General features: G+C 35.2%; 1 protein-coding gene across 4 annotated transcripts in view; it reads right to left on the bottom strand.

Annotated features, from left to right (window-relative positions):
• Window positions 1-4,034: 4,034 nt before the first annotated feature.
• Window positions 4,035-25,737, bottom strand: part of Slc4a4 (solute carrier family 4 member 4) — a 424,936-nt gene continuing 403,233 nt past the window's right edge. For 2 of the 4 annotated variants that reach the window (XM_047565889.1, XM_047565892.1), the window contains 7 exons: window positions 25,389-25,461; window positions 17,812-17,880; window positions 15,014-15,187; window positions 12,644-12,805; window positions 9,186-9,282; window positions 6,781-6,860; window positions 5,999-6,107 (listed from right to left, as the gene is read on the bottom strand). In XM_047565889.1, coding sequence (XP_047421845.1) covers window positions 6,817-6,860; window positions 9,186-9,282; window positions 12,644-12,805; window positions 15,014-15,187; window positions 17,812-17,880; window positions 25,389-25,461 — 619 coding nt within the window. In that variant the 3' untranslated portion in view covers window positions 5,999-6,107; window positions 6,781-6,816. Of the gene's footprint in view, window positions 6,108-6,780; window positions 6,861-9,185; window positions 9,283-12,643; window positions 12,806-15,013; window positions 15,188-17,811; window positions 17,881-25,388; window positions 25,462-25,737 lie in introns of all 4 variants that reach the window. The other 2 variants (XM_047565890.1, XM_047565891.1) reach the window with 1 other exon arrangement.

Here is a 25,737-nt window from a genome sequence, read left to right on the forward strand (position 1 = left end):
GCTAAATTGCTGAGGTTGGCTTTGAACTTGTGATCCTCCTGCCTTAGCATCCCAAGTCACCAGGATTACAGGTGTGCACCACCATGCCCAGATACAAATGAGCATTAAAATATAAAAATAAAAAAGACTTGTCAGTAGATTCGGAGTAAGGCTTTGAGCTCTTGCCTAGATTTTGGTAACTCAAAGGTTACTGTTTTACTTCCTAGTTATCACGGGGGTCAGGAAGGTCTAGAATAATGAAGAGTCACAGAAATGGGAAAAAAAAATTCCTTTTCATAATGTGAAAGCTGTCAGAATCCAAGTGGAGTCACTTGTGTTAACCCTAACAAAATAAATAAATAAATTCAGGATGTTATAGAAGGTTCGCCCCACAATTACCTGATAGTAACTATCACAAATGACTTTGTCAGAACCATGCCTGAGCACAATGTTGCCACGTTACTCAAAAAATACTTTCTCAAGGACACAAGCCCAGCAACTGTCTGCTCAACTGCAGACTGGGGCCACCTAGTTACTAAACTTATGGCAAAGGATTATTGTTTAAAGATATCTATGTAAATAAGCCTCTTCATTTTCCCTTTTAAAAACTTCCCCTTATCTCGACTTCTTTAATACACTCATGGTTTACAATGGCACACATATTCCTACTATAATACTACATTATCCTCAACTAAATACCATTCTTTGGAGAATTTCTCTCTGTTATTTAGGTTGATGATAATGTACCAAATATAATGTGATCCTGATATGGTGACTCAATTGTTGTTAACTATGGTAATACTTAATGAAGTCTCTGTGGGTAGGTTAAAAAAGTAATAAAAATTTCTCATATTATGATCTATCCTGAGTGTGGCTTCTGCTGCTTCTTCCAGTTCCATGATAAAATCCATATTCCATTCTCTGTTCCCCATCATCACCACCACCACCACCAGTAGTAACCAGATGCTCAAAGCTATTGTCTCTATTTTGAGTTTTCAAGTTGAAAGACTGTTTAAGGCAAAGTCCTTGCCTTGTTATTTTTGTTTCTCCAATGTAACTTTTACTACCACCAATGGATATTCATCTCGTCTACCATTTGCTCTACCCACCACCAGTACCACTCTCTGATAATAACTTGGCTGCACTGAAGTTCCCTAGAGAATAGTAAATATCAAATGGAAGCTTGGGAAGGCCCAGTAAAAGTGTGGGTGATATACCTTTTGAAAGTCCCCTGAGATTTTTGTTCATTTGAGTAATTATTTTCTAATAAGTGCTTAGCTTAGCAGCTTTTTGTTTGCTTTGAGAAGTGAGTATACACAGCAAACTAGACTCAAGAAGGTGCTGTTTTATATTTCACTAACTCTATAAAAGAAACAATGACAATATTTTTACTCCATTAAATAGTTCCTATTATTCTTAGTCTGACACTTTTTTTTTCTTAAACACTTTCATGAGAGCAGTTCATTAACATTTAAATAGGTAATGCTTAATAATCTCAGATCATTTGGGCACTTACTTTATCCTTCAGCCTGTAGGGATTAAAAAAAATCTAAGGACAGGGGGCTCTGACTTATCCATCTTTATACTGATCTTTGTAGCACCCGGAAGAGCAAAATAACAGGCATTGAACAATTAGTTGAAGAGTTAAAGAGAAGCACTTGACACTCATAAATGCATAAAGTTACTTTATTTTAAGTATACATTTAATTTTGAAAAATATAAATGCTAAAATATCTCATCTTCTTCATCTCATAATTCCATAAAAGTCACAATAGAAAGCTTCATAAAACTGTAAAATACTATAATGTTATAGGAATTTTAGGTTTTATATTGGAAAAAATTATTAGTAATATATTGAAATGTTTTCTGTTCTTTATCATTTTGTTCCACCATGTTGATCAACTTCATTTAAAATAAAAAGATGCATCATTTCTCCAAAGTTAATAAAGACTTGAGAGAATAAAAATAAGAATATCTGAAAGTGCGTATTGATTCTGAAAAGTAATGTGTACAGATATGTACCTGCCATGAAAATGGCTAAAAAGAGGCAACTACTCAATCTTTTCACATTGTAGGACTGGGACAAAGTTACTTCTGGCTCTAAAAGTTTCACTGGGTAACTTTAGCCCTGAGTTGCAATATTTGCCTAGGAAAACAGAATTCAGGATTTTTGTATGTACCCATAGAGCACAGCAAAATGAGCCAGCAAATGAGATATATCTAAATTTCTGGTCAAAACACAACTTGACTGATGAGCATATGTTACAAAAGGTTTGTTTTTGCTTTTTTCAGGCTACAATGGAGTTCAATGAAATCATAATCTGAAAATTCATGAAGCTCTTCAGAGTGAAGTGCTGCTACTTTTTAAATTGTATTTAGCCACCTGGTGCCACTGGGCTTCCATGCTCATCCTGTGAGAGCAGATGTGAAATATCATGGAATAAAAATAAGAAAAATTTCAGGTTTCTGCACCAAAATCATTAAGTGGTATGAAAAGGACTGAAGAAAGCTTTGTCCCATCCCTAAACAATGTCAACCTCTGTGATACAACTCAAATGGTTTTGTTTTTAAAAGATAAGTCAGCAGTCAATACATTTCAAGTACTTCAACACAGTTAAAAATAAAAGAACCAAAAATTCGGAAGACAATCATTCTCTATATGAAACACCAATATATAGCTGATAAAAGATTTGCTCTGTGTGTGTTGCTGCATGTGCATTACGTACACACAAACTGAATTGTGGACAGCAGACCATTATTTTTTCACCATTTTTTGAGGCTGGGGCTGAGGAGGGAGGTGTTTGTCTTCTGGTTTTTTCAAATTAGTTAAGTCCCTCCACAGACCCACCCCTCAGCCTTGACTGGAAGAAGGGGCAGGAACAATGCTGTGTATAGTGCACAAAATCAACAGGATTCCAAACAGTTGTTACCAATAGTAGAGAGAATGACTTTTCTCAAGGAAAACAGTGTCTCCAAGAGATTTTCTCCCACATGTAAGCCAGAGGCAACTATTCACTCCTTTGGTTGGCAGATGCATGTCCTAATCATCTCTTCCCTTCCAACAGTCAGTTTCTAAATTCACAGGACTCCTGGTTCAGAACTCAAATGTATTTAGTTGTTACTTCTAGAAACCTGAATCTAAATTCACATCAGGGAGGAAAGAAATACTTCATAAAAGATTTACTGTTGGATGTGTGTCCAGTTAACACAGAGACAAAACCATCCAAAAATCTTGTTAGTTCTTAAACAACAAGTAAATTCAGTTAGAATACAGATAATCTGGGGGCTCACAGGGACCTCAGTTTTGTTTACAAGTGTGGCAACTACCTTGGTTCCTCTGAAGTAATGACCTTTAAAAACCACCCTGGGTCCCACAGTATTGAAAGGGTTGGACACAAACTGGTCCTTGCAGCAAACATAAGGTGCTGTTTTGTGCTCACATCATCAATACCAACCCTCTGACCAGACATAAAACAAGGATCCTAAGTGGGATTGAAGATACATTTCCCTCTACTCAGAGACTGAAATGATGGGTTAAGTTGCTTTGATTCACAATCAGAAAAAAATATATTTTTACATCTAGGACTTTTATAAAAATAAAGAGACATGCCTTTAATTTACCATTATGAGAGTTAGGCTGAATTTAAACATGTTATGGGAAAGGTTTCTTACATGGTTTAAATTAGGATAACAGAAAACTAGATAATATAGTCTCACCATTTTAGGGTTAGCTCTAAATACAAACATAATGCCAAAATCTGATATTTGAAGTTCTAACACAATAAAATGTGATTTGCCACTGTCATTTTAATGAACAATATTGGGATAGTTTACCTCCAATTTATATAAAATTAAAAGTTTTAAGATGACCAGACACCACAAAAGTAACAACTAAGCTGGGTGCCGTGGCTCATACCTGTAAACCCAGCAGCTCAGGAGGCTGAGACAGGAGGGTCCCAGAGTTCAAAGCCAGCCTTAGCAAAAGCAAGGCACTAAGCAACTCAGTGAGACCCTATCTCTAAATAAAATCAAAAATAGGGCTGGGGATGTGGCTCAGTGGTTGAGTGCCCCTGAGTTCAATCCCTGGCACCAAAAAACAACAAAAAAAAGTAACAACTAAGGATAATAAAATTTTTATAATGAATATTTCAAGAGGGCAGAATTATAATTTAATTAATACAGGAATGAGTGGAAGTCAATAAGTGCATATTATGAAACCAAATAAGAGGTTTCATTCTGCTTTTCTTACTTTTCCAAAAACTTGCTATGGTGAGGATATGTCACAATCAAGGTTATATGAATCCAAACGTATGTCTTCAACATTTAAAATGTCCTTTTCAAAACACATTCAATATATAATGTAACACTGAAAACATTACATGTTTTGAACCATGTTCAATTTGGTTAATAAAAGTCTAATTTTCAATATGGAAACACACATAGGTATACATGTCTGTATATACATACATATTCTAAGTGTCCCAACCACAAAGAATAATTGCCTTTGCATCCACAAAGAATGTGTGTGAGTATTGTTATAGTGTATGCACATCATATTACCTCTGAAGACTTCTCTGTATTCCTATAATATTTTATAGGTGCGTAAATGGGCTGTTAATATTTTTATGGACTTTTTATTATAAACATGGGCTACTATATCAATGATGGTGACTAATGTCTGGGTAATAAAATATGCTTACCCTTATTTGCATAATGGCAAGTTTCACGGACCTCCTGATAAATCTTTTATATGTGGTTTGGGCTTTATGAAAACTGACACAAGAGACTTGATAATTTTACTCTGTCTACTGTCACACTTTCTTTTTCTAACTTTGCACATATGTGCACCAGCTACACACAGAGCACATACACAAACACACAAATATTTCAAAGTTTAAAAATGCCTAACAATACTGCATAGGACATCGACATGGTAATACGATCAGCATTCGTGCCCAGATACTACCATTATCAGAACATCAGTTACTCCATTGTGTAAGAATGGCTCTCCTTTCCTCAAGCTCCTTCATAGAACAGTTAAGTTTCTTTTAAAGAAAGGGGAAAGTGGATGCTAAGAAACATGGTGTTTTTATCTAGCCTTCTGGCTTACCTTAGAGATTGTGTGTGTGTGCGCGTGTGTGTGTGTGTGTGTGTATGTGTGTGTGTAAAAATCACATTATATACAATACAATTTTTACAGAAAGCCTGGCAGCTACAAATAAGAGGTAGAACTACTCAAAACTATGTTTCCTGCTGCAGGAAAAATTCATTTCTTTACAGTAATTAAAAAAAAGTTTAAAAAATTGACAAAAAATAAGTTGCAGGTTAGGCCCCATAATTTAAACAACAAAATCTAGGAAGAAAAATATTCTTCAATGTACTCAACAGATAAGTTCATTAAAGGGTTAAAAAAAGTTGCATAGGAAAAAGGGACATTCCAACACTTGCTACAATGATGGCAATGGTTTCTCTACAGGGAGTAAAGTACCTTTAGTTTTTCTTCTTTTGATAACTCTAAGATTAGGGTTTATAAGCAAGAGCAAGTAAGAATAGCAGCACTTTTTCCAGTCCTGGGGAGCTCTATAAGCAAGAAGAGACTCTGTCTGGAGGGCAGGGTTTGTTCTACCAGACAAAGACAAGCCAGTAAGCACAGCTCCAAAGCTAAAGTTTTAAGTTCCTTCAATATTTTAATAAAAGATGTTATAAAATCTTAATACTTTTGACCTCTGCTAAATAAAGGAAAAGGACAGGATCTGTGCATGTCTTGAGTGGCAGGAATTAGGATGTCAGAGGACACATCTGAAAACATAAGAACAAAAGGGAGATTCCTCAGATGCTGTTTTTAGGGAACGGTGCACTATTGTCTTGATTTAACCTATGCAAGAGAGAAGCAGAGAGAGTGCTGTATTATTTGGCCAGTGACCAAAAACTGAAACACAAAAATTTAAAAACAAACAGACAAAAAAAAAAAAAAAAAGGAACATTAACAACAAAACTGTCAGTTTTAAGAGAGACGAACGGGTTACAATGTAGTTTCTGTTCCCTTGCTCCTCCAGAAATAATCATTGTCTTCAGGCTCAAGTTCTATTCTAATCTGAGGCACAACTTTTACTGGAGTTCTAGGAGGACTAGAGAAGAAAAAAGAAAGAAAAGAAATAATAAGTAAGTCTGATTTTCTCTGTCATGTTTTTTCATTGTACAGAATTCAAACACATCCAACTTCATTCTCTTTAATTCTTATCTCCTCCTTCCATATTAAAAACTGATATTTTGTTAATGGGATAAATAAAAAGAAATTCAAGTAAAAAATCTAGATATCTGATATCTAGATTAAAAAAAAAAAAACTCACCAAAAGATTAAATGAGGAATTAGTAAGAGGGTAATATTGTCCAAAATTACAGGACAATAAGACTAATATGCTGAGAGCTTCCAATCTTTGGAGAATCCAGATGAACCTGTCATCTCCAGAGCCTTGTTCGAGGGAAGGAAACTACTGATTGAGAGCTGCCAGGAAACGTCAGCTTAAATCAGTCAGGACACTGAAATTATAAGAGCTAATATTGATCCTGGACTTTAACTTAATGATATTGAAAGATTCCATTATTTCTAAGAGTAAGCAGGTCTCACAGAGGTCTTTCTACCAGTAAAAGCTAGGGTGAATTTTGGTTCTTGGGTAATTCATGTAAAATAAATCAGAGAGAGGAAAGAGAACAGGGAGTTCTGCCAATAACCCGCCATTGACTACATGTCTATGGGGCAATCGTCCCACAAACAAGGCAAAACACTGGACTCTCCTTTACCTTGGCATACCGAGCGACTGAAGGAAAGGAATTTTATCAGCATGATGTGTGACGTTCAAGGAATGTTGAGGATCTTTCTCCTGGAAAGAAAAACACATTTCAAATAAAAAGTAATAGAACTGTGGGAACATGGAAAATCAGAGTGGAAATAAAAATCTTCATGAAAATTGATGGATTTTTTCACAACTGGAAAGAGTAAAAGAGACAAATTTAGACAATTCCAATAAAGACTGTATCAAACTAAGTCTCAATCTCTTCCTTTCCTCCACTTCAGGCTTTCTGGGAAGGATCACTGCTGTCATTATGGTGAGAAGAGTCAGAGGGGAATCATTTCTAAAAGGTGACAGCATCTTCTAAATGTCTGATGCTTGCCCTGGAATTTCCTTCCATCTTGGACATTCACTATTTTGTCTAGCTGTTACTTGGGGCGAGGGTCGGGGGCACAATGAGGGTTGAAGTACTTAGAAGGCAGCACAACTTTGACCAATTTTGTTCTTTCATGGTTATAAATATACGTCCATGACATTAGGAAAGATTTCCATCAAAATGATCATGTGTGATCAAGAAAACATCCAATATCACTCTCAACTTTCAATTTATACTGTTAGAGGGTTTTTGAGAGGATGAAGAACAACTGGAAAACAAATTTTTACCACAAATTTGAAATTCTGTCTGTTGATTTTCTTTTTTTTTTTTTTTTTTTTAAAATATTTAGAAGGGGCTATGCCAGTTAAGATAGCAACGGAAGACAAACACACTATATGAACGTGTGTCTGTCTCCTCATAACATTAATTCTCTAGTGATGAAAAATGAACTCAAAACATGGTTTTGGAAGCTTCAATTAAAAAAGAAAATTCTTAGCCAAATCCCATTGACAAGAGTGAGCAGAAAATTAGCTTCAGTTACAAAATATAGTTATAAGTTGGACAACAAAAGTAAGACTGCTTTGATTCCTTGTTCTTTAAACCCAGAACGGTGGCCAACCTCCAAGATGGCTTGCAATGATCCCTATCATCTCCTGGTATTTATGTTCTTGTGTAATTCCTTCTGCACTGCAACAGAGTTGGTCTGTATAACGAAAAGAAAATGGCAGAAGTGGTGGTTTGTCACTTCTGGGATTTGATTATAAAAGAGTACAGCTGCCATCTTGGTTTCACTCTTCTGTCACTGGCTCAAGGGAAAGCCGTATCACATGTAGCTCTATAGACAAGTCCACAGGCTGAAGAACTGAAACTTCCTGTCACAGGTCTTGCGAGTGAGCTTGGAAGCAGATCCCTAGCTGCTGTCAAGCCTCTAGAGATCCAGTTCCAGCTGACAGCGTGGCGTGCAATCTCTTGAGAGACTCTGAGCCAGAATTACCAAATTGGCCACTCCAAAATTTCTGAGTGTCAGAAACTGTGAGAAAATACAAGTTTGTTGTATTAAGCTGCTAGGTTGTATCGTAATTTGTTACTCAGCAATCGGTAACGAATACACCTAAATTGTTTTAATTGTCACTCATTTCAAACTTTTTTTAGTAATGTTAAACTCTTACTGAAGTTGAAGTTGCATTATCAACTAGATAGAAAAGTGTCTCAATTGTCTCTTTTCCTATAACAGATCAACAAACTTTGTAGTGCATCTGGATCTAAAAGAGTGCATTTTCTTCAAATGAGAATTTAAAGTGGAAAGCAGTTTGGAGGCAAATGCTACTTGCTATTGCAAAAGCTTCAGATATTCACTAATGTCACCATGGAGTGACCTATTAACTCAATTACAAAAGAAAAGATGACATGTCACAAACCATCACACTGTAGCCACCAGGCTATCACCCCAGGAAGACCAGAGCAGTTACAATGATGATTTTGAAATAGGAGAAGAGGAATGAAGAAATCAGGAAGAAAAAAGTTGTGCTAATATTTTATGTTACCAATTTAACTGAAAATAGCAATTATTCTAAATTCTGAATATTAACAATTAATTTATTAATCACTGAGGGATCCAAGATGTAATTTCTTTTGAGCAGATTTGGTCATTGGTTGAAACCTAAGGAAGACAAACAGTAACAGACAGTGATGTAGTACTATAAGCGGCGATTCTAAATACCAGTGGGAAATGAAAAGAAAAGTCAATTAAAAACATGGTTACAGGTTTAGCAAATTGGAAAAAAAAAAAAAAAAAACACTGGTGATGACTTGGGGAAGAGAAAAGACTACCAAATAAAAACTGAAAGGTTATGGATAAAAATAAGAAGTTAAGAGTCAAGTTTAGGGAATGTAAAAGTAACCTTTTATAAGAATTAAGTATAAATCTTAATTTAAAAAAGAAAGACAAATGAAGTGAATGGAGATGACAGTTCTAAAGTATTTTCTCTATAGGTGCAAATCATACTCAAGCAAGCATGCAAGAGGTTAGTTCTACTCACTGTCGGAAGGTTTGCTATCACTTAGGAAAGGCTGCTGTTCCATGATGTCCATTGGGATTTTAATACTGGGAACCTTTTCTGAGTATGGGCAGTCAGACTGTGAAAAGAATGTATAACTGTTTTTAGAATGTTTTTATTACCCAGCCCTTCCTATCTCCCAGTATTGATCAAACCTATCATATTATCATTCCATTGTACTAAGGAAAAAGTTCTAGATATAATTATTTCCATTCTGCAAACTTTTCAAATTTGACATCATCTTTCAAATCCATACGGTTTCCTCTTCTGGAGTTAATGGGATTAATCCACTAAAACTAGAACCTGACCAAATAGAGATTACTACAGCTTAGTTGTAAAATTTTCCACAGCTAGATTCACAATCATCAAATATGGGTTGTTACATTTGCGTAGCAAATAATCTCACTATGAAATAGATTAAATCTAGGAAATTTCCTAAACTATAATATGTCTTTAAAATTCCTACATCTTTATGCTTCTCTGAATCTGTCTCCCAGAAAATCAACCCCACATTTCCTTCCACAACAAGGAAGACTTGTTGAACATCCACTATCAAGAAGCCCACTATCAAGAAACCTCCTTCCTTTACTTCAATACTCCATCAGACACTATTTTACAATGAAAGTTTCATTTCAATTAGCAGGCACCAAAGCTATCTAAAAACATAAGCATAACACAACAAAATAAAACCAAAAGGAAGTGTCTGTAATGGTCAGACCTTCAGAGAATCATAACCAGAATAATAATCATAATGCCAAATAGCTAATCATATGGTTGCTTAAAGAACAGGCCACCTAGTCCAAACTGTCACAGATTTACACAGGATTACCACTTTACTTAAAAAAGAAAATCACCATATTGAATTCAAGTGTATGGTTGGACTGAAATATCCAATTCATCTCTTAACTCTCTAGGTACAAAGGAGACGATCTTCAGTTGAAGTTTTTTAAACTGAGAACCAGGGGTCAAAATACAAATAAATTTTAACACAAAGTCTACTACCTATTTTGAAAATTAAGATGAATCTACAAAGGGTAATGACCCACAATATTCTTTCAGAGAACTAAGACAATACCCTTAAGTTAACAAAAACAAAAATTAAGATGCCATATACATCTGCCCTTATGACAATGTCAAGAATGGTACGTCTTATTTCAAGCACTTCCCAAATAATAGCACTTGTAGAGGGACAGGTTGGCAAGCAACACAGCCTACCAGGCAGGTAAAAGAAGAACTATGAGTGGTTCAAAACTTTGACAAACCACTACAAGTCATTAGCAATAGTGCTATAACTCTCATGTCCAACGTGGTTCCTTGTATCCATGGATCCGTACAGCACATGACTATTAGGGGAACATCAGGAGACTCACCCTCCAAATCCAGAGCCCTCAAAAAATAGGCTCAAGATGGGGAATTTACTCCACACATGTACTCTAAATTGCCTGGGTGGGCTTACTGTCTAGGAACAAATATACATGTTTGTTGTTTGTTTTGGTAGGGGTGGAGTAGAGAAGAGGAAGAGGAAAAGAAACAAATATCAAACACCAGTATTAAGAAATCTGTTGAAAATATGCAGCTTAAAGTTGTAAATATTAATAAAACAATAGCATTATTTAAACAAAATACGGTTTGCTGAAAACTGTATCTATGAATTGTAAGAGCACTACAGAAACCCACTTGATCACTAAAGAGCAATAAATGTAAAACATTTCCCAAGGTTGATATTTCATTTATCTCCCGCTTTAAAAACCATCAGAGAAGAAAACTGCATAATGTTAGTTCATACATTTGTAGTGTGTGATGAATTTTAAGTTTTTGGTGTCCATGGACATAAACTGAGGCACCTGTTTTGAAAATTCAAGACAAAATACTACTTCAATCATTGTAATATTTCAGATAATCTTTTTTTTTTCATCTTGAATGGTTCGGAAATTCATTTCAAGTTGTGAATTTTAGCCAATGTATAAGCATATCGTTTTTCTTCCCACAGCATGACAACCTTTGCTGCAGTTTAAACACATTCTCTTTTTCTGCCATCAATGGAAACAGAAAATCTATATACCTGCTCTCCCTTAAGATAGATGATGACAGTCATAAAAGCTCCCTCAGACTCTTTTCTCTTTAGCTAAATGTGCCTCGTATATTTAGCTTTTTCTTCTTGGATCAATTTATCTGAAATCCAATTCTGTCTGTTGCCTTCCTTCACTGTACTATTTCCAAGTTCTACAAAAAGAATACAATCAGACAGACTGATCACGTAGAATAAGCAGAGAGGCATGGATTAAGTTTTGACTTTGTGACTGATGACTGCTCATTTGAAAAAAAAATGACTTAAATACCTATATCAAAGCACCATGTTGTACTCTTTTAATGTGTACAATTTTGTCAGTCATACATCAATAAAGTTGAAAAATTTTAATATTTCAAAATTTTTAAATGACTTAATACTTCTCAGTCAAAAGCTTCTCATCTTCAAAATGGGAGCAAAAATATACACTTTTAAAGAAATGTTATGTCAATTTAGGATAAGGCATGCATGATCAAAGAGACTAAAAATTAACTATATTCACACTTAGAATGGGTAATGACACACAAACACCATACTACTTGATGTAAAATTCAGAACAAATTTTCACATGGAAAATATATTTTAGCAATCCTTTCAAAAGGCTCCTGGGATAAGCTCTGTGGGCGTGTGTGTATGTGTGTGCGTGTATGTGTATGTATGTACGTGTGTGTGTGTGTGTGTGTGTGTGTGTGTGTGTGTGAGTTCGCGCACATTAAGAACGAATCCCAGTTTTTCTCTTGGCATTGATTACAGATCCCTAGCAGGGCATCAGTACTTCTATGAAATGGTCTCCTAACGAAAAATAAATGGTCAATAATTTCATTTCTTTACTTAATCATCTAATTATAGGAGGACCATCTGGACATGATATTGACCACCATAATTAGGTTAAAAAAAAGAAAGACCCCAAACTCCAATTCCCTTTTTTTTTTTAAAGAGTTACAGAGAGATATAATGCCAAATCAGTTTAGAATAAATACACTGCTGGTATAATACAACAGCATAGGACTTTGGTTGAGAGCTACTCAAATAGATATACAGTTCATGGAAGGCAGGAACGACAGTATTTGTCCACATTAGGCTTAAAATGACACATATATACTTATGAGATTGAAGTCCTTAAAATGTGTGGGTTTTTTTTTTAGGAAGACCTTATATCATTATTAGTATATTAATGGTTACAGAAAGTCTATAGAAAATGTAAAAAACCAAAGTGAGCAAATAAAGGGTAAATGAAGGTAAAATAAGTAATATGTCACCCAGCCAGACAAACATCTTACAACTCAGTCCTCCCCTTCACATCAGGCATAACAATGTACATCTTTCACCTTTGCTTTTTTAACCAACTTTGGAATTTTGGAAAGTCCCTTACATCATCATTATCACTGTCCAAACTTCCCTTCTTCTTTTTCTTTTTCTTCTCATCCTCCTTCTTTTTCTTGTCCTTTTCTGGAATGACATCATCAAGGAAGCTGAGGTCATGCTGGGAGAAGAGGTAGTCCATACCTTTTCTGACAGCTACAAGTGCCAGGATCTAGAAGGGCAAATACGAAGAGCATAAAAGAAACTGTTAGTCATTGTCCCAATGAGGACTGACACTGCTCCATCAAAGTGGGCAGAAACCTACTTTGTGTGTTGTTGTTTAATGAAAGTCTCAGTTAAGCTCACTTTGTTCACTACATTTATGATCACATTCAATTAGAATTTTTATGTGAAAGGATAATTTTTAAAACCATTTCCTTATATGAGATTTTTAATAAAATAACTAAACATTAAAAGGAAAAATAAAACCTGCAGATGATTTCTAATTATTCAAAGATTTAAAAATTATATGAGTTTATGAAAGTCAAGAAAATGAGCATAAGACATAATACTCCAAGATATATTTGATAAGGTAGTATTTGAGGATACTTAGACCTTTATACTTACTGGACTACTTCAATCACCATCATTAACTAAATACTTACTATATGCTTGATAACTGTGCCAAACTAAGGTATTATTGATTGTATTTATTCTGCATAACAAACTCAAAAAGTACATACTATTATCTTTACCTGACTGCTGAGAAACTGAAGCTTAGAATCATTAAGTATGTTATCTGAGACCAAGAAACCAGTTAAAAGAAAAAGACAAAGGGCCCAGCTGCCTGCTGCTATCAAGTATTCTTTTTTTTTTTTTTTTTCAGTTGTAGATGGACACAATACCTTTATTTTATTTATTTATCTTTATGTGGCACTGAGAATTGAACCCAGGGCCTCACACATACTAGGCAAGCACTAAACCACTGAGCTACAACCCCAGCCTGATACCAAGTATTCTTGATGTTTGTGTCTTTGGTCTACAATTTGCTCTTGATCACCAATTCCCTTTCCCTTCATTCACTTCTGAAGGCACATTATACACATGTTTGCTCAACAGCAAAATTAGTATGCAGCAAGTTATAGGAGCTCTGGTTTGGCCTCAAATTAAACAGCTGTCTCTATCTACATCATGCTCTCTCTATATGTCAGTTTCTTCATTTTCTGGAGAAGTTATCAACATCTGCCCTAATGTCACTATAGGACTGTTTCATGACCAAATCAAAGCTCTGAAAAACAAAGACACTTTATAAAGATAAAGCATTTTCTCATTTTTATTTAGCACAAGCAGTAAGTAATTTATAGTATGTGTTTTAAATTTATTGTGGCCTAGCTTCAATTTATACTGATTTTAGAAAATCTAGTAGATAGTAGATAATACTAATAGGCAAATGGGAGTCAATTCTCATGCTCAATGTGTTTTACAGTAAGTTAATGTAGTTTAAGGAGAAAAATCATGTAAGAGACCATTAAGAAAAAAATATGGCTTAAATATATCACTAATATTTCTTACCACTCTTTGTTGTGTCCCTTGGAGACAATAAACAAAATACATAAAATAAAATAATAATCTTGGCTAAGAGTAAGAGTTTTACAAAAAATAATATAAAATGTAATAAATGTATGGAAATTGTTTCCAAAATTATGGGGAAGACAGAACTGAGGTGGCCTTGAGATCTGTTTTGTGTGTATGTATGTGCATTTTTTTTACAAGAAATAGAGAGTTATGAGAAGCTATAAAATTCAATAATGAGACCAAACACAACCTATATTCCTTCTTTCCCTTTTTAAATTTCTGATTAAGAGTGGAATGTTCGCTGCTTTACCTTGCTTCTAATCATATCATGCCAAGGATAGGTAGTCTACCCTTGTCCTTAAACTTGGCATGATACCAAGTATTTCAAACACTGAATTTCCTATCTTCTAATGGACTATAGGATTTCTCATAAGTCCCCATACATTTCTCCTGTTGAGACTTAAATGTCCTTTACTCTTATTTATATTGGTTCTATTACACAATATTTAAAAAATAACTAATGTGCATTAGTGTCTACTGTGACTCAGGCTTTATGCTATATATTTCATATTTATTATTTGTGCTCAGACCAATAACAATGGTCATGTTTTACTGATGAGTTAATGGCAGCTCAAAGAAGGTTCGCTGACCAGCATTCAGTATTTGAACTCAGGGGAGCCTAATGCAAAGGTTCATTCTAGAAAGTCATAGACATGGGCAACTTAAACTGCACTGATCAGAGTTATGAGGTCAAAGCTAGAAAATTTTGGAACTACAAATAAAAGACATATGTGTGTTCCATATCACAATAACCACAAGATATCAGCATAACCTCAAGGGAAGGTTCAATCAAAGGATTACCTACCATGACTGGAAAAATGATAGCAGCCACTGTTGATTTGAGGATCCAGAGCAGGGCCAGACATAACACCTGCAGGAAAGTGAACAGGTGGACGCGACGCAGGGGTACATGACGCAGGTAGATAAAGTCAGGTTGATGCTTCAGGGGCATCAGAAGCAGCTTCAGACGATCCATGAACTGGGGAGAAAAGGGAAAGAGAGTCCAACTTCATTACTTCAAGGGCTGATTCACAAAGTCATTTCTGCTATGCCTAAGTAACCACTAATGATTTATGTTCAGACAAAGCAATGTCCTTTGCAATGTCCTTTTGGAAGGATGAGTTACCGGTTAGGGAGTGCAGAAATTTAGTCTAGCACCATCAGACCCTAGTATGAGTCTTCTCAGTATTATTATTTTGTAGGAATGTTTTGCAGATACAAGAGATAGAATGTCCGCCAAAGAATAAAGTCACAGAGAAAAGCATAAATTCTAGATGTTCATCTCCAAGTTTTCTATTTTTTACTGAGTCTCAGGGGAAAGGGTTTTGTGCCCATTTAAATAATGATATGCTAAAGGAAGACATCTGACTCATATATCTTACTCTGCTTCACTTGTCTTACCTGAAAGAAAAAGGAATAATACTATGCCTCACATATATATTTCAAGGACGTTTTAAGGATATAAAGGAAATATCCAACTTAAAAATAGGAATGCATTGATATTTCCATAAATTCAACATTACTTATCTATGGTACAGCTTGATTAATACATCCAGCAATGCAACCATTTCTTTCTAGAGAAAAGCCACATGAGCATTACAGTGGGTTTCAAGACAGAGACAACTAGATGTTTGAATCTAAGGGAGGCTAGCACACAGTACCATATAAACAGGTACTGAAATGATTGATGCCAGCTGCTGCTCTTTAAAAAAGAACTGCTGAGTTGACACTGACAGCAATGGTATACAGGATGGTCTTCAAGAAGTCATCACAAGGTCTTACAAAGGAAGGGGCTCAGTAAATCACTGTTGAATTGAAATTATGTTACATAAACTCAGAAATAATATCTGTTTTCTTTCTGGAGAAAAAGAAATGTAAAAGTAAACCACACTATCACAAACAATTTTCTCTGCAGTGATTTCCCTATTGAAAGGGATTTCCTTCTTCCTTTAGAGCTATCTTTGACTGATGGATCCCCTCCCACCATTTATGAAGATTGGGTTACTAAATGATTTTTCTAAATCCATCTTGCCAAAAGGGTCTAAAGGAAACAGAATCAAGAGAAAGTAAGGAAAGGTGGAAGGGCATTAGAGGCAATAGCACTGCAGAATCTAGCACTTCATTAGCTGTCCCTTTAGCCTATTTCCCCCATCATCATGATGCAGTTGATTCTTTAACCAACACGTTCTGAGCTCCAACCATCAATGAAGTTTCTCGAACACACAGAATCAAATTTCAGATCCAGATCATGTCATTAAGGGCAAACAAAAATAAGAACCATTAGCTCAGGGTCACAGTGGGTATATATTTTTCTATTTAGGGAAATAAAGAATATTGACAATGGCAGATAAAAATACAATATTTTTACAAATGCATTGGCTAAAAGTTGCATGAGCTCAAATAAACTCAAATTTACATTCAACTTGCATGGTCTATGAGACCCACTTTGTATTCTGTAACGAATATCCCAGTGGTGAAGAAACTCTCACTCAATGGTCCTAAACAGGGAAAAGGAAAGTGGCCTTTTCTCTCTGGGGGGCCCTGGCCACTTGCCCAGCTCTATCTGACTTTAAAACCAAGTTAATCTAAATTCAATAAATGAAAGCAAGGACTATTTTGAAGTTCAAATAAATTCTTGTGATGTTCACAGAACATGCAGTCTTTTCCCATTAAAACATTACTGACTGCTAAATAAGGCTGCAATTAACAAGGTGCCAGAAAGCAGTAGCAGAACTTCCAGTTTCCTGGTGCCAATTAAATTAAACCTCAATTGAAAGACAAAGTCCCTAATAAATTTTTCCCTAATGATTTTTTTTAAGGAGGCCAGGGTTGGGGAGGTAATTCATCGGTAAGAGTGCTTACCTAGCACTGAAAAAAAAAAAAAAGAAGAAGAAGAAGAAGAAAAAGGAAAAGAAACATAATAAAAGGGGGGTTGGTTTTACCAAGTTGTGAATAGATGAAATTTTTTACAACAGAAGTACATAAACCACAATGACTTTAATCATTTATTGGTGCAAAACTTTTGATCATTGAGCTCAGTCATGTGAAATACAGATGAAGAAAGAATAGCTTGTTCTTGGTACAGTCAAGGCAAGTAGATCAATTCCATTGAAGAGCACCCTAAAGAGTTAGATGCCCTTCTTGAGAGCAAAAGGAAGGGGAAAGGAAGAGAAGGGGAGAGAGAAAGAGAGAAGAAAGGAAAAGAAAGACTATATCTCACTTCCTGGTCAAAAGGACTTTTAGTAGCCTGCTTCAAGAATGAGTATTTATGATGATATTTGTTAACACAAACTAACTTTGTTGACTAAATCAGAAACAAAAAGCAGGCGAAAGGTGGATAAAATAGAAAATTAATGTAATTAATTTAAATAATTTTTAAAACTCAACCATTCGTGATTAATGTTTCTTTTTAAAGCTCCATTATTGAACCATTCTTAAAATAAGAAATGCACTACTTGGGCTGGGGAGATAGCTCAGTTGGTAGAGTGCTTACCTTGCATGCACAAGGCCCTGGGTTCAATCCTCAGGACCGCAAAAAAAAAAAAAAAAAAAAAAAAAAAAAAAAAATGCACTACTTAACTCCAATTGCAACAGAAAACTTACCTGCACACCATTAAGTGACGCCACCCCCATGTACAGGAACACACCATACAGTACTGGCATAGGAATAAACTGGGAAGGAAAAAATGGATAAAGGTTAAAAGCAACAATAATACGAACACTGGAAGGAAAAATTTAAGTAAACAGCTAAAAGACAGGATATTATATCATAGTGATAAGTGTGCTTTCTTCCTCAGTTAACAAACTTCTACACTCTTTGCACTAGAAATAGATGAAGGGGACTTTCAATTTCCATTTAATGTGTGTTTTTTAATGAGCATATGTGACCTTAATAATATTTTCTTTAATTAATGGGGGGGGTTCCTTTGCCTTTAAAAGCAGTAGACTATGCAAGCCAGCTGCTTGTAAGGACTATGAGGTAAAACAGGCAATAAGTGGCCTCACTCTGGAAACCAAGATCCTTCTATAACATCACACTCTGATAATTTTTTTCCTTTGTAATTTTTGCCAAATGCTATCAACTTGGTGGGTAAATGCCTCTTTAAATAAACTAAACATCGAACAACTGTCCCTTTTCTTCTCAGGAATATCAAGAGGACAAACTAATGAGAACATGGCTTGAAAGGAGCGTGGAACATCTGGAAACAATTAATTACATGCATGAATTAGCACACATCTTTTAAAACTCAATTAATACATCTTTATCCATTGTTCATCAAAAAAATTTTTACATTAATACAGAGAGTTAATAATGAAAAATTCAAATGTGAAGTCTGTACATTTTACCTCTTCCTAGACCTGGGAAGTGTGAGCACATCAAGCATGATTCTGATTCTGGGAAGGCTTTTCTCTGGACAACAAAAGGTTGTCAGCATGGGATTTTGAAAAAAAGTTCAAGTAATTTCAGGATTTTTCAAAGCTAAAATATTAAAACCACAAGTCAATTAAGGCCAATCTTTCCAAATCCATATAAAGGAGGCAACTGTAATCAGAAAATATAGTATGACTTTAGAGTAATAATTGAAGAAGTACTGCATGTATTACGTGAAGCATAATTTCATAACTTTTAGCAGGCTTTTTCCAGTGCCTGGGAACTGAACTCAGGGACCCTCACACATCTCTCTCTCCCTCTTTCCAGTGCTGGAGATTGAACCCACAGCCTTTCACATTCTAGGCAAGCACTTTACTACTGAGTCCCTCCCCACTCCAGCCCTAACATCCTTTCTTGTGACTGTCTAGAGCAGTTCAGTCTCAGAGATTCTTAGGGCACCATTAGAGAACTAGTGAATACTAAAACAGGTCACGATGGTCTCTATTACTGATTAGTTGTAAGAATGGTTAAATTTCTATGGAATAAATATTTATCTCTATAAAATATAAAAAATGCTTCTTTTTAAAAGAATTAACAATTTTAACATAACTAATTTTGATCTTGAGCTCAGGAAAGAAAAAAAAAAACAATGACCTGAAAAGCTGAAGGGGGTGGGAGGGACATGCTGATGGAGGGGAAGCCAGGCTGCTGTAATACCCAGCAGTCACCACAGAGAGGTGGACACAGCACATTCAAGTCACCCGAGCTGGGACATAGGCCTCTATTTCTTTTAGAATGCGAGTGTTTCTATCCCTTACAATTCTGCATAAATTTACAAAAAATAAATAAATAAAAAACTAACAGACACCACTTTATTGCTTTAACACATTTTTAAAGCATCTTCCATTTTTCCCTTAGTATATGATGATTTCTTTATCATTTCATTTCTAATTTTGAGAGAAAGGGAAGAAAAGCAAAAGGGGAAAAGGGAAGAATAATTCATTCATGAAAAACAAGTTCCAATTCTTAGGGTAGTTACTTTTTAATCCTGGTAAATCATTTTTCTACTTTGAGTAAAAGAAGTGTCACCAAGAGTCCATTCCTGGTCTAATCTTTACTCCTAACCTGAGCTTAGCTAAATATTTTCTCTACTGTGTTCAACATTAAAATGAAGGAAAATTGTGTCTTGGAGTTTAGGTCTGTTCTCTCTGAATTTATAATTATAGATATCATCAAATTTACCACAAAATAAAATTAGAAGGTATCATCAACACACAATGGCATGGGATGTGGGCAGGAATATAGCCTTAGAAATAAAGAGTTTTTGAAAATATATTTTTGTTGGGAAAAAAAGCTATGGAGTTGATTTTTGGTCAACTTCAATATAATACAAACGTCTTATGAAATTTACCATATTTTTACAATAGTATAATATCTTAATAAAAAATATGCCATTACAGAACTCTAGATGAAATTTGACAGAATTATTGTTAGAAGATTTTTTTATTGAATTTGGTTCATGAGGTCACATAAATTAATCATACTAGAATCATTCATTACAACAGAAATTTCCCAAAGAAAGAAAAAAAAAGAATGTGTTTTTAGAAGATGGGACCCTACCTTTAAGTTAAGCTAGGATGATATACATAGTGATAGATTTACATTTTTACAAAGATAAATAGAAGAAAATAAAATATAAAAACACAAGGTATAATAGGATTGTAGGCAAATCAAGAATTGTCAAGTGACAAAATTATGCAAAGAAAATTATATAATTAATCACACCCAAAAAGGCAAAAGGCATAATTATAAAATAGTATTACAGTCAACAAACATTAAAAGTGAAAAGTTAAGTGACTGATCCTATAACCAGATAGAATAGTAAAATTGAGATGAAGTCAAAGATTTAATATATTCAGATCAAGTCAGTAAATTTCAAATTCTGGTAAATGTAGTTCTATATCTTTGATTTGGTAATAGTGTTAGAACATTCTCAGAAAGAAAAATGTGAAAAGATTTAAGTTGACTAATAAGGGGAAACTAGTTTATCAACACAGAATTCATGACAAGAGTGAGAACTCCCAGCAATAGAAGGGCCTGTGTGTGTGTGTGTGTGTGTGTGTGTGTAAAACCCAGAGTGAGACCCTGATTAAAAACATAGGTCTAGAAGTCAAACTGACCTGGGTTTGATTTCTAGCTACCAGCTATATAACTCAGAAAAAAATTATTAACTTCTCTTATCCTCAGTATCCTCATCTACAAAGTGGCTATGATAAACACTACATGGCAGAAAAGACCTAGTCCAGGTCATGCATGGTTCATAATAGATGCTTGATAAATGATAAATGTGGTATTGATGTCTTCATTAACATGACCTTGACTGACAAGTCAATGAGCCTGAAATTGCTAAGCACAGCTCTCCTTGGGACCTCAGTGATAGGGGTGACTGGGAGCTAGGTAATGGGCCAGAAGGATGGCTAAAAGGTCAGACCTTAAACCCTGCCTTCTTTAAACTTTATTGTATTACTCTTTGAGTTATAACAACCTTCTTTTAAACATGTTATTAAAATAATATCAAAAATCCCTTAAGCCTTAAAAACCTTAGCTGCAAAAGAAGATGCTGACCTGCAAACTCTTCCCTAATAATTGAAGAAACTGGAATGAGGTTTGATGAGGAGTTTGTGGAAATGCTGTGCTTTACTCCACACAGGATTAGAATTTGGATCAAAGAAGCCCAGGAGGATTATCTCATGGGAGATGACGGCAAATGAGTTCTGTAAGGACAAGTACCATGATTGATTTTAAAAGGTGACAAGCCATGAGGGTTATGAGCTTGGCTTTGTTGTCAGACTGCCTAAGTTCAAATCTTGGTTTGACCATTAAAAACTTTGACCTGGTGGTTTATCCATAATTTTTCCAAACTGTAAAATAATTAGTAGTATCTTTTTTTGTAGGTGTCAATGGAGGAATAAATTTTAAAAATCTGTGCTGAAACTTTAATGCAATGACAAACTCAATAAATAGTAGCTACTGTGGTCATCATCATGGCCACCATCATCATCTCTGTTTCCCTGGCATAGAGCACAGTGTGGCATATTGTAGGGTCTGGACAAATATCTGCCAAGTACAAATTAAATCTATCGTCCACACTTCAGAACACTAAACAAATCTTAAAGATAAATTTTGGCCACTCCTCATGTTAAAGATAAACTAATTCAAGCAAAAGCAACAGAAGTAGCAGTGAACTTCATTTGATCTTTATTTCTTTAGACTTGCCAGAAAAATGGAAAAAGTAAGCTCAAGGAACTGCCTTTCATCTTTTTGCTGCCCTTTAGTCTCCCCTCACTTCACCATACAGAATACTAGCAGTTAACAGGCAATATTTGCACTGCAGAAACACAGTGGAAATCATTTAACCAGCCTGGGAAGCTAGTTATTCTTGCTTCCCAGCAGTTCTGTACTGAAGCCATGGTGAGATCCAGGACTTTGAGGCATGAATGACTGTAGCTGGCAATGGTCAAGGGGTTTCTTCATGAACTTAATGTTGGTGTACTATAATTCCTTGCATTCTTCCACATAAAAGACAGATTTCGGCACACAGATCAAAACAGAGGTCATAAACTTCATGTTCAAAGTAAGCTTGCATAAGCAGGCAGTGGGGGTGGGGGGCAACCACCTATACTGCTTAATGCATGAGAGAAAATTGCTAAGCTCATCAGAGACCATTAAACTTGTGAGGGAAATAAGGAGTTGGGCAGGAAAGGGGTTGAGCCATTTCATTTTAAAGAGTTAAAGTCACACATTTCTCTTGTTCCCATTCATTTGATCTGCCTTTCAAAGACAGACTGTTAAGTAAAACCATTCTCTGAAGTTGTCACCTGCTTCTTTAAGAAACACAGTCACCTGGAGGAAGAAAAAAGGTTTCCTACTCTGAGTTAACCCCCAACACCACTTTTTGTGTGAATTCTGAGGTTAATTATTAATCGAGACTTTTCCTTAGTTCTACCTTACGTTTTAGTTAAACTGTACCCTCAACAACTGCTTCTTCCTGTGTTGACTTTTTAAATGACCTAACAAGAGACCTCTGATAAGTGTACATACCCACATACCTCACCAAGCTTCAATGCTAAGAAGAGCCTGTGATCTGAAATTAGCTGACTTTATCCAGAGACATGACTCCTGAAGTAGGGAATAGTTGATTTGCTGAAGTAAGGAATCTCAATTGCTAATGCTTGACCATTTTATTTTTGTTTCCTGTATTTGGTGTAAGCTACATTATAAATATCCTATAAACTATATTGACAAAATGGTTTTACTTTCCACAGTTTGGACAAAACCCTGCACAACAAAAATATTTACTGAACTCCTTTTTTTCACTGATTCTTTTCTTTTTAAGTGGTAGACGGACACAATACCTTTATTTATTTTTATGTGGTGTTGAGGATCAACACATGACTAGCAAGCACTCTACCACTGAGCTACAACCCCAGTCCCTGATTCTTACAATGATCTTTTGGGTTAACCCAAAGTTGCCAGGTACAAATAACTCAACCATGGATACTAATGGCAGAAGGAGGGTAACCAATCCAGGGGCTATTTAAGCAAGCCAAAGGAAAAGCAAGCTTATGTTCTCTGGTCCCTACATTTCTGTCTTCCTTCTCTGTATTCTGATCTCTTTTTATAGATATGAAGGTGCTTTGTTTGCATATCAGGACAGAAGGAATCATTGTAAAGCACAAAAGGCTTTCAGTTTTAATTCCACTGTAGCCATATCTGGATGCGGGGTGAGAAAATAGGATGAGGCATTGTGAGTACTGCAAATTTTCCTTAAAATAACAATTTATATAGTATCTTTTCTCCAGGTCCCTTTAGAATCAAATATAATTACTCAACAGACAGATCCACCAGGATTAAAGCCAAATTACTGTAACACAACATTTTAAAAAAGAACTTTTTGAAATATCTGGCTTTCCTAATTAGGACTTTTATACTGTATAAATGAAAATAAATCGTATAGAAATAAAAAGACAAAATGAGGGTTTGGGTGGTGATGAGTAAATCTGGACTGATGGAAAGATTTCTGTCTGTCTCCCTCACTATTGACAAGGACATCCCACAAAAGAACTTTGCCACTGTGCCACGTAAGCCCACTTTCAGGAAGCCCAGAGAAAATTCATTCCAAGGAGAGCCTCCCACAACTTAGGGTCCTAATTACCTACAATGAACTCTCTAAAGATGATCTCTCCAGATGAGGTTTCACTGCCTGGGAGGCAAAGCTGCCATTAGGTATTTCCACCAGCAGATCTGCTGGTGTCTGCAAGTAAACACAGCAACAGAAAGCATTCTCTCTGGCAGAGGACTCAATGCTGTGAAACTCACCATACCTTCAGTCTACTTCATAACTTGCTTTGCAATGGCAAAAGTAAAAACAGATTTCCCTCTCTTCCTGAAGAAACAAAGTCCTTAGTCTTTTAAAGTCCTCTGTACATACCCAGAAATAATTTCTCTGAGGTTATTTTTAATCTGAACTATCCATGAGTTACCTGAGAAACATTCCTTCAAGGCATCTAGTCAGAAATTAATTCAATCAGACAACTGACATTGTGGAAACCAAGGACATAAGATGGATAATTAAATATTTAACTGTTTACGACGTATTTTGTATCTAATGTATACATTAGTCTAAATCCCCTGAAGGTAAAATTAGTCTCATAAGCTTTTTCTTAAAATTCATCTCATTGGTCATTTACATAAAATTTGTTAATCTGAGAGAAATGGGAGGGGGGCTTTTGTGTTCTTTATCGATACTTATATATTGTCTGAATTCCTTAAGAGAATGTTCTATGCATGATTTGAACAATTAAGAACTTTTTAAAAATCTTAACATTTTAAGTTGCTAAACATTTAAAAATTTCAGGAAAAAAATTGGAAAGATATTGTTAATAGATACTGATAATAAAGATGCTGTTCATGGCTGATTATCATGTTCTGTACTATGGTATGAAGCATAAGACATAAATTATCACTAATTGGCATTGTTTCTATAATAGGAAGAAAATAAAAAGCTATGTCATAAATGAAAACTGGAAGCTTTACAAGCAAGAATTTATTAACCTTCTTCTTTAGTTCTACTTTTGCTCTTAAGTAGGTTTTCATATATCAGTTTATGCTTATCTATCTAGGCAGATATCCATCCCCTCAATCAAACCTATGTGTGGATTAATAACTTTCTAAATAATCTAGCAGCTAATTTTTCTTTTTTAAAAGTTCATTTCCACAGTTTTCTAAGTATAAATCAGTAAATTTACCCTCATTTCCCTTGGAGGACCTAAATTAGGTCTTCTGATTCAAAGAAAATACAAACACAACAATAAGAATGGGAGAAAAATTCAAAATGACCATACTGAATCACTCACAGCACCATATCCAGAAGTCTAATGGAAGGAGAGGGAAGGCTTTATGTACAAGTAAATGGAGGTTATGGACAGGAAGACAAGGAGAGTAAAAATATGAGTGTGTGTGTGGTAGGTGGGGATTAGTCAGGTTGAACTGCATGAAACTGCCATTCTGATAAGTCAGAAAGTTTCAGTATTGGGCATTTCATGTGGTTCAACCAAATAACTGAAAAATGATGATTATGAAGGGATGGGAAGAAAATCAAGATAAACATTTTTTTTTTTTTTGGTTACCTGATCACTAATGCAATGTTTTATAGAATTAATGTGAATTTTGCAAATATTTTATTCTTCACATGTCCAATTATCTGTCAGTGTTCTGAGAAAGAGGAAGAAGTGTTTCACATATTTACCTTTAAGATGGGAGCCATAAAGACTGACAGACCAGTCAGAATAAACACAAGGGTTCCAGTGACTCTTTGTTCCCTGAAACCAAATCAAAAGATTACCAATCTACCTCTTGTTTTCATGAACATGCTCTTGTCTTTGCACCTTCAAAAAAAGACAATACATTGACCAGATCTAAGTTCGGCAAAATAACAAAGATGTTGATATCATATAATTACCTTAAGGACATCATATGAGCTCAACACATCTATAAAAAATATCTTAAGACTATTACAAAATGTGATTTGAATTCACCAAGAAAGAAATGATTCTGCTAAAGCTTTTTGTTCCTTTTATAATCAAGAAAGAAAAATC

The sequence above is a fragment of the Sciurus carolinensis genome, chromosome 10 (genome assembly GCF_902686445.1).
Source record: "Sciurus carolinensis chromosome 10, mSciCar1.2, whole genome shotgun sequence".
Classification (NCBI taxonomy): domain Eukaryota; kingdom Metazoa; phylum Chordata; class Mammalia; order Rodentia; family Sciuridae; genus Sciurus; species Sciurus carolinensis.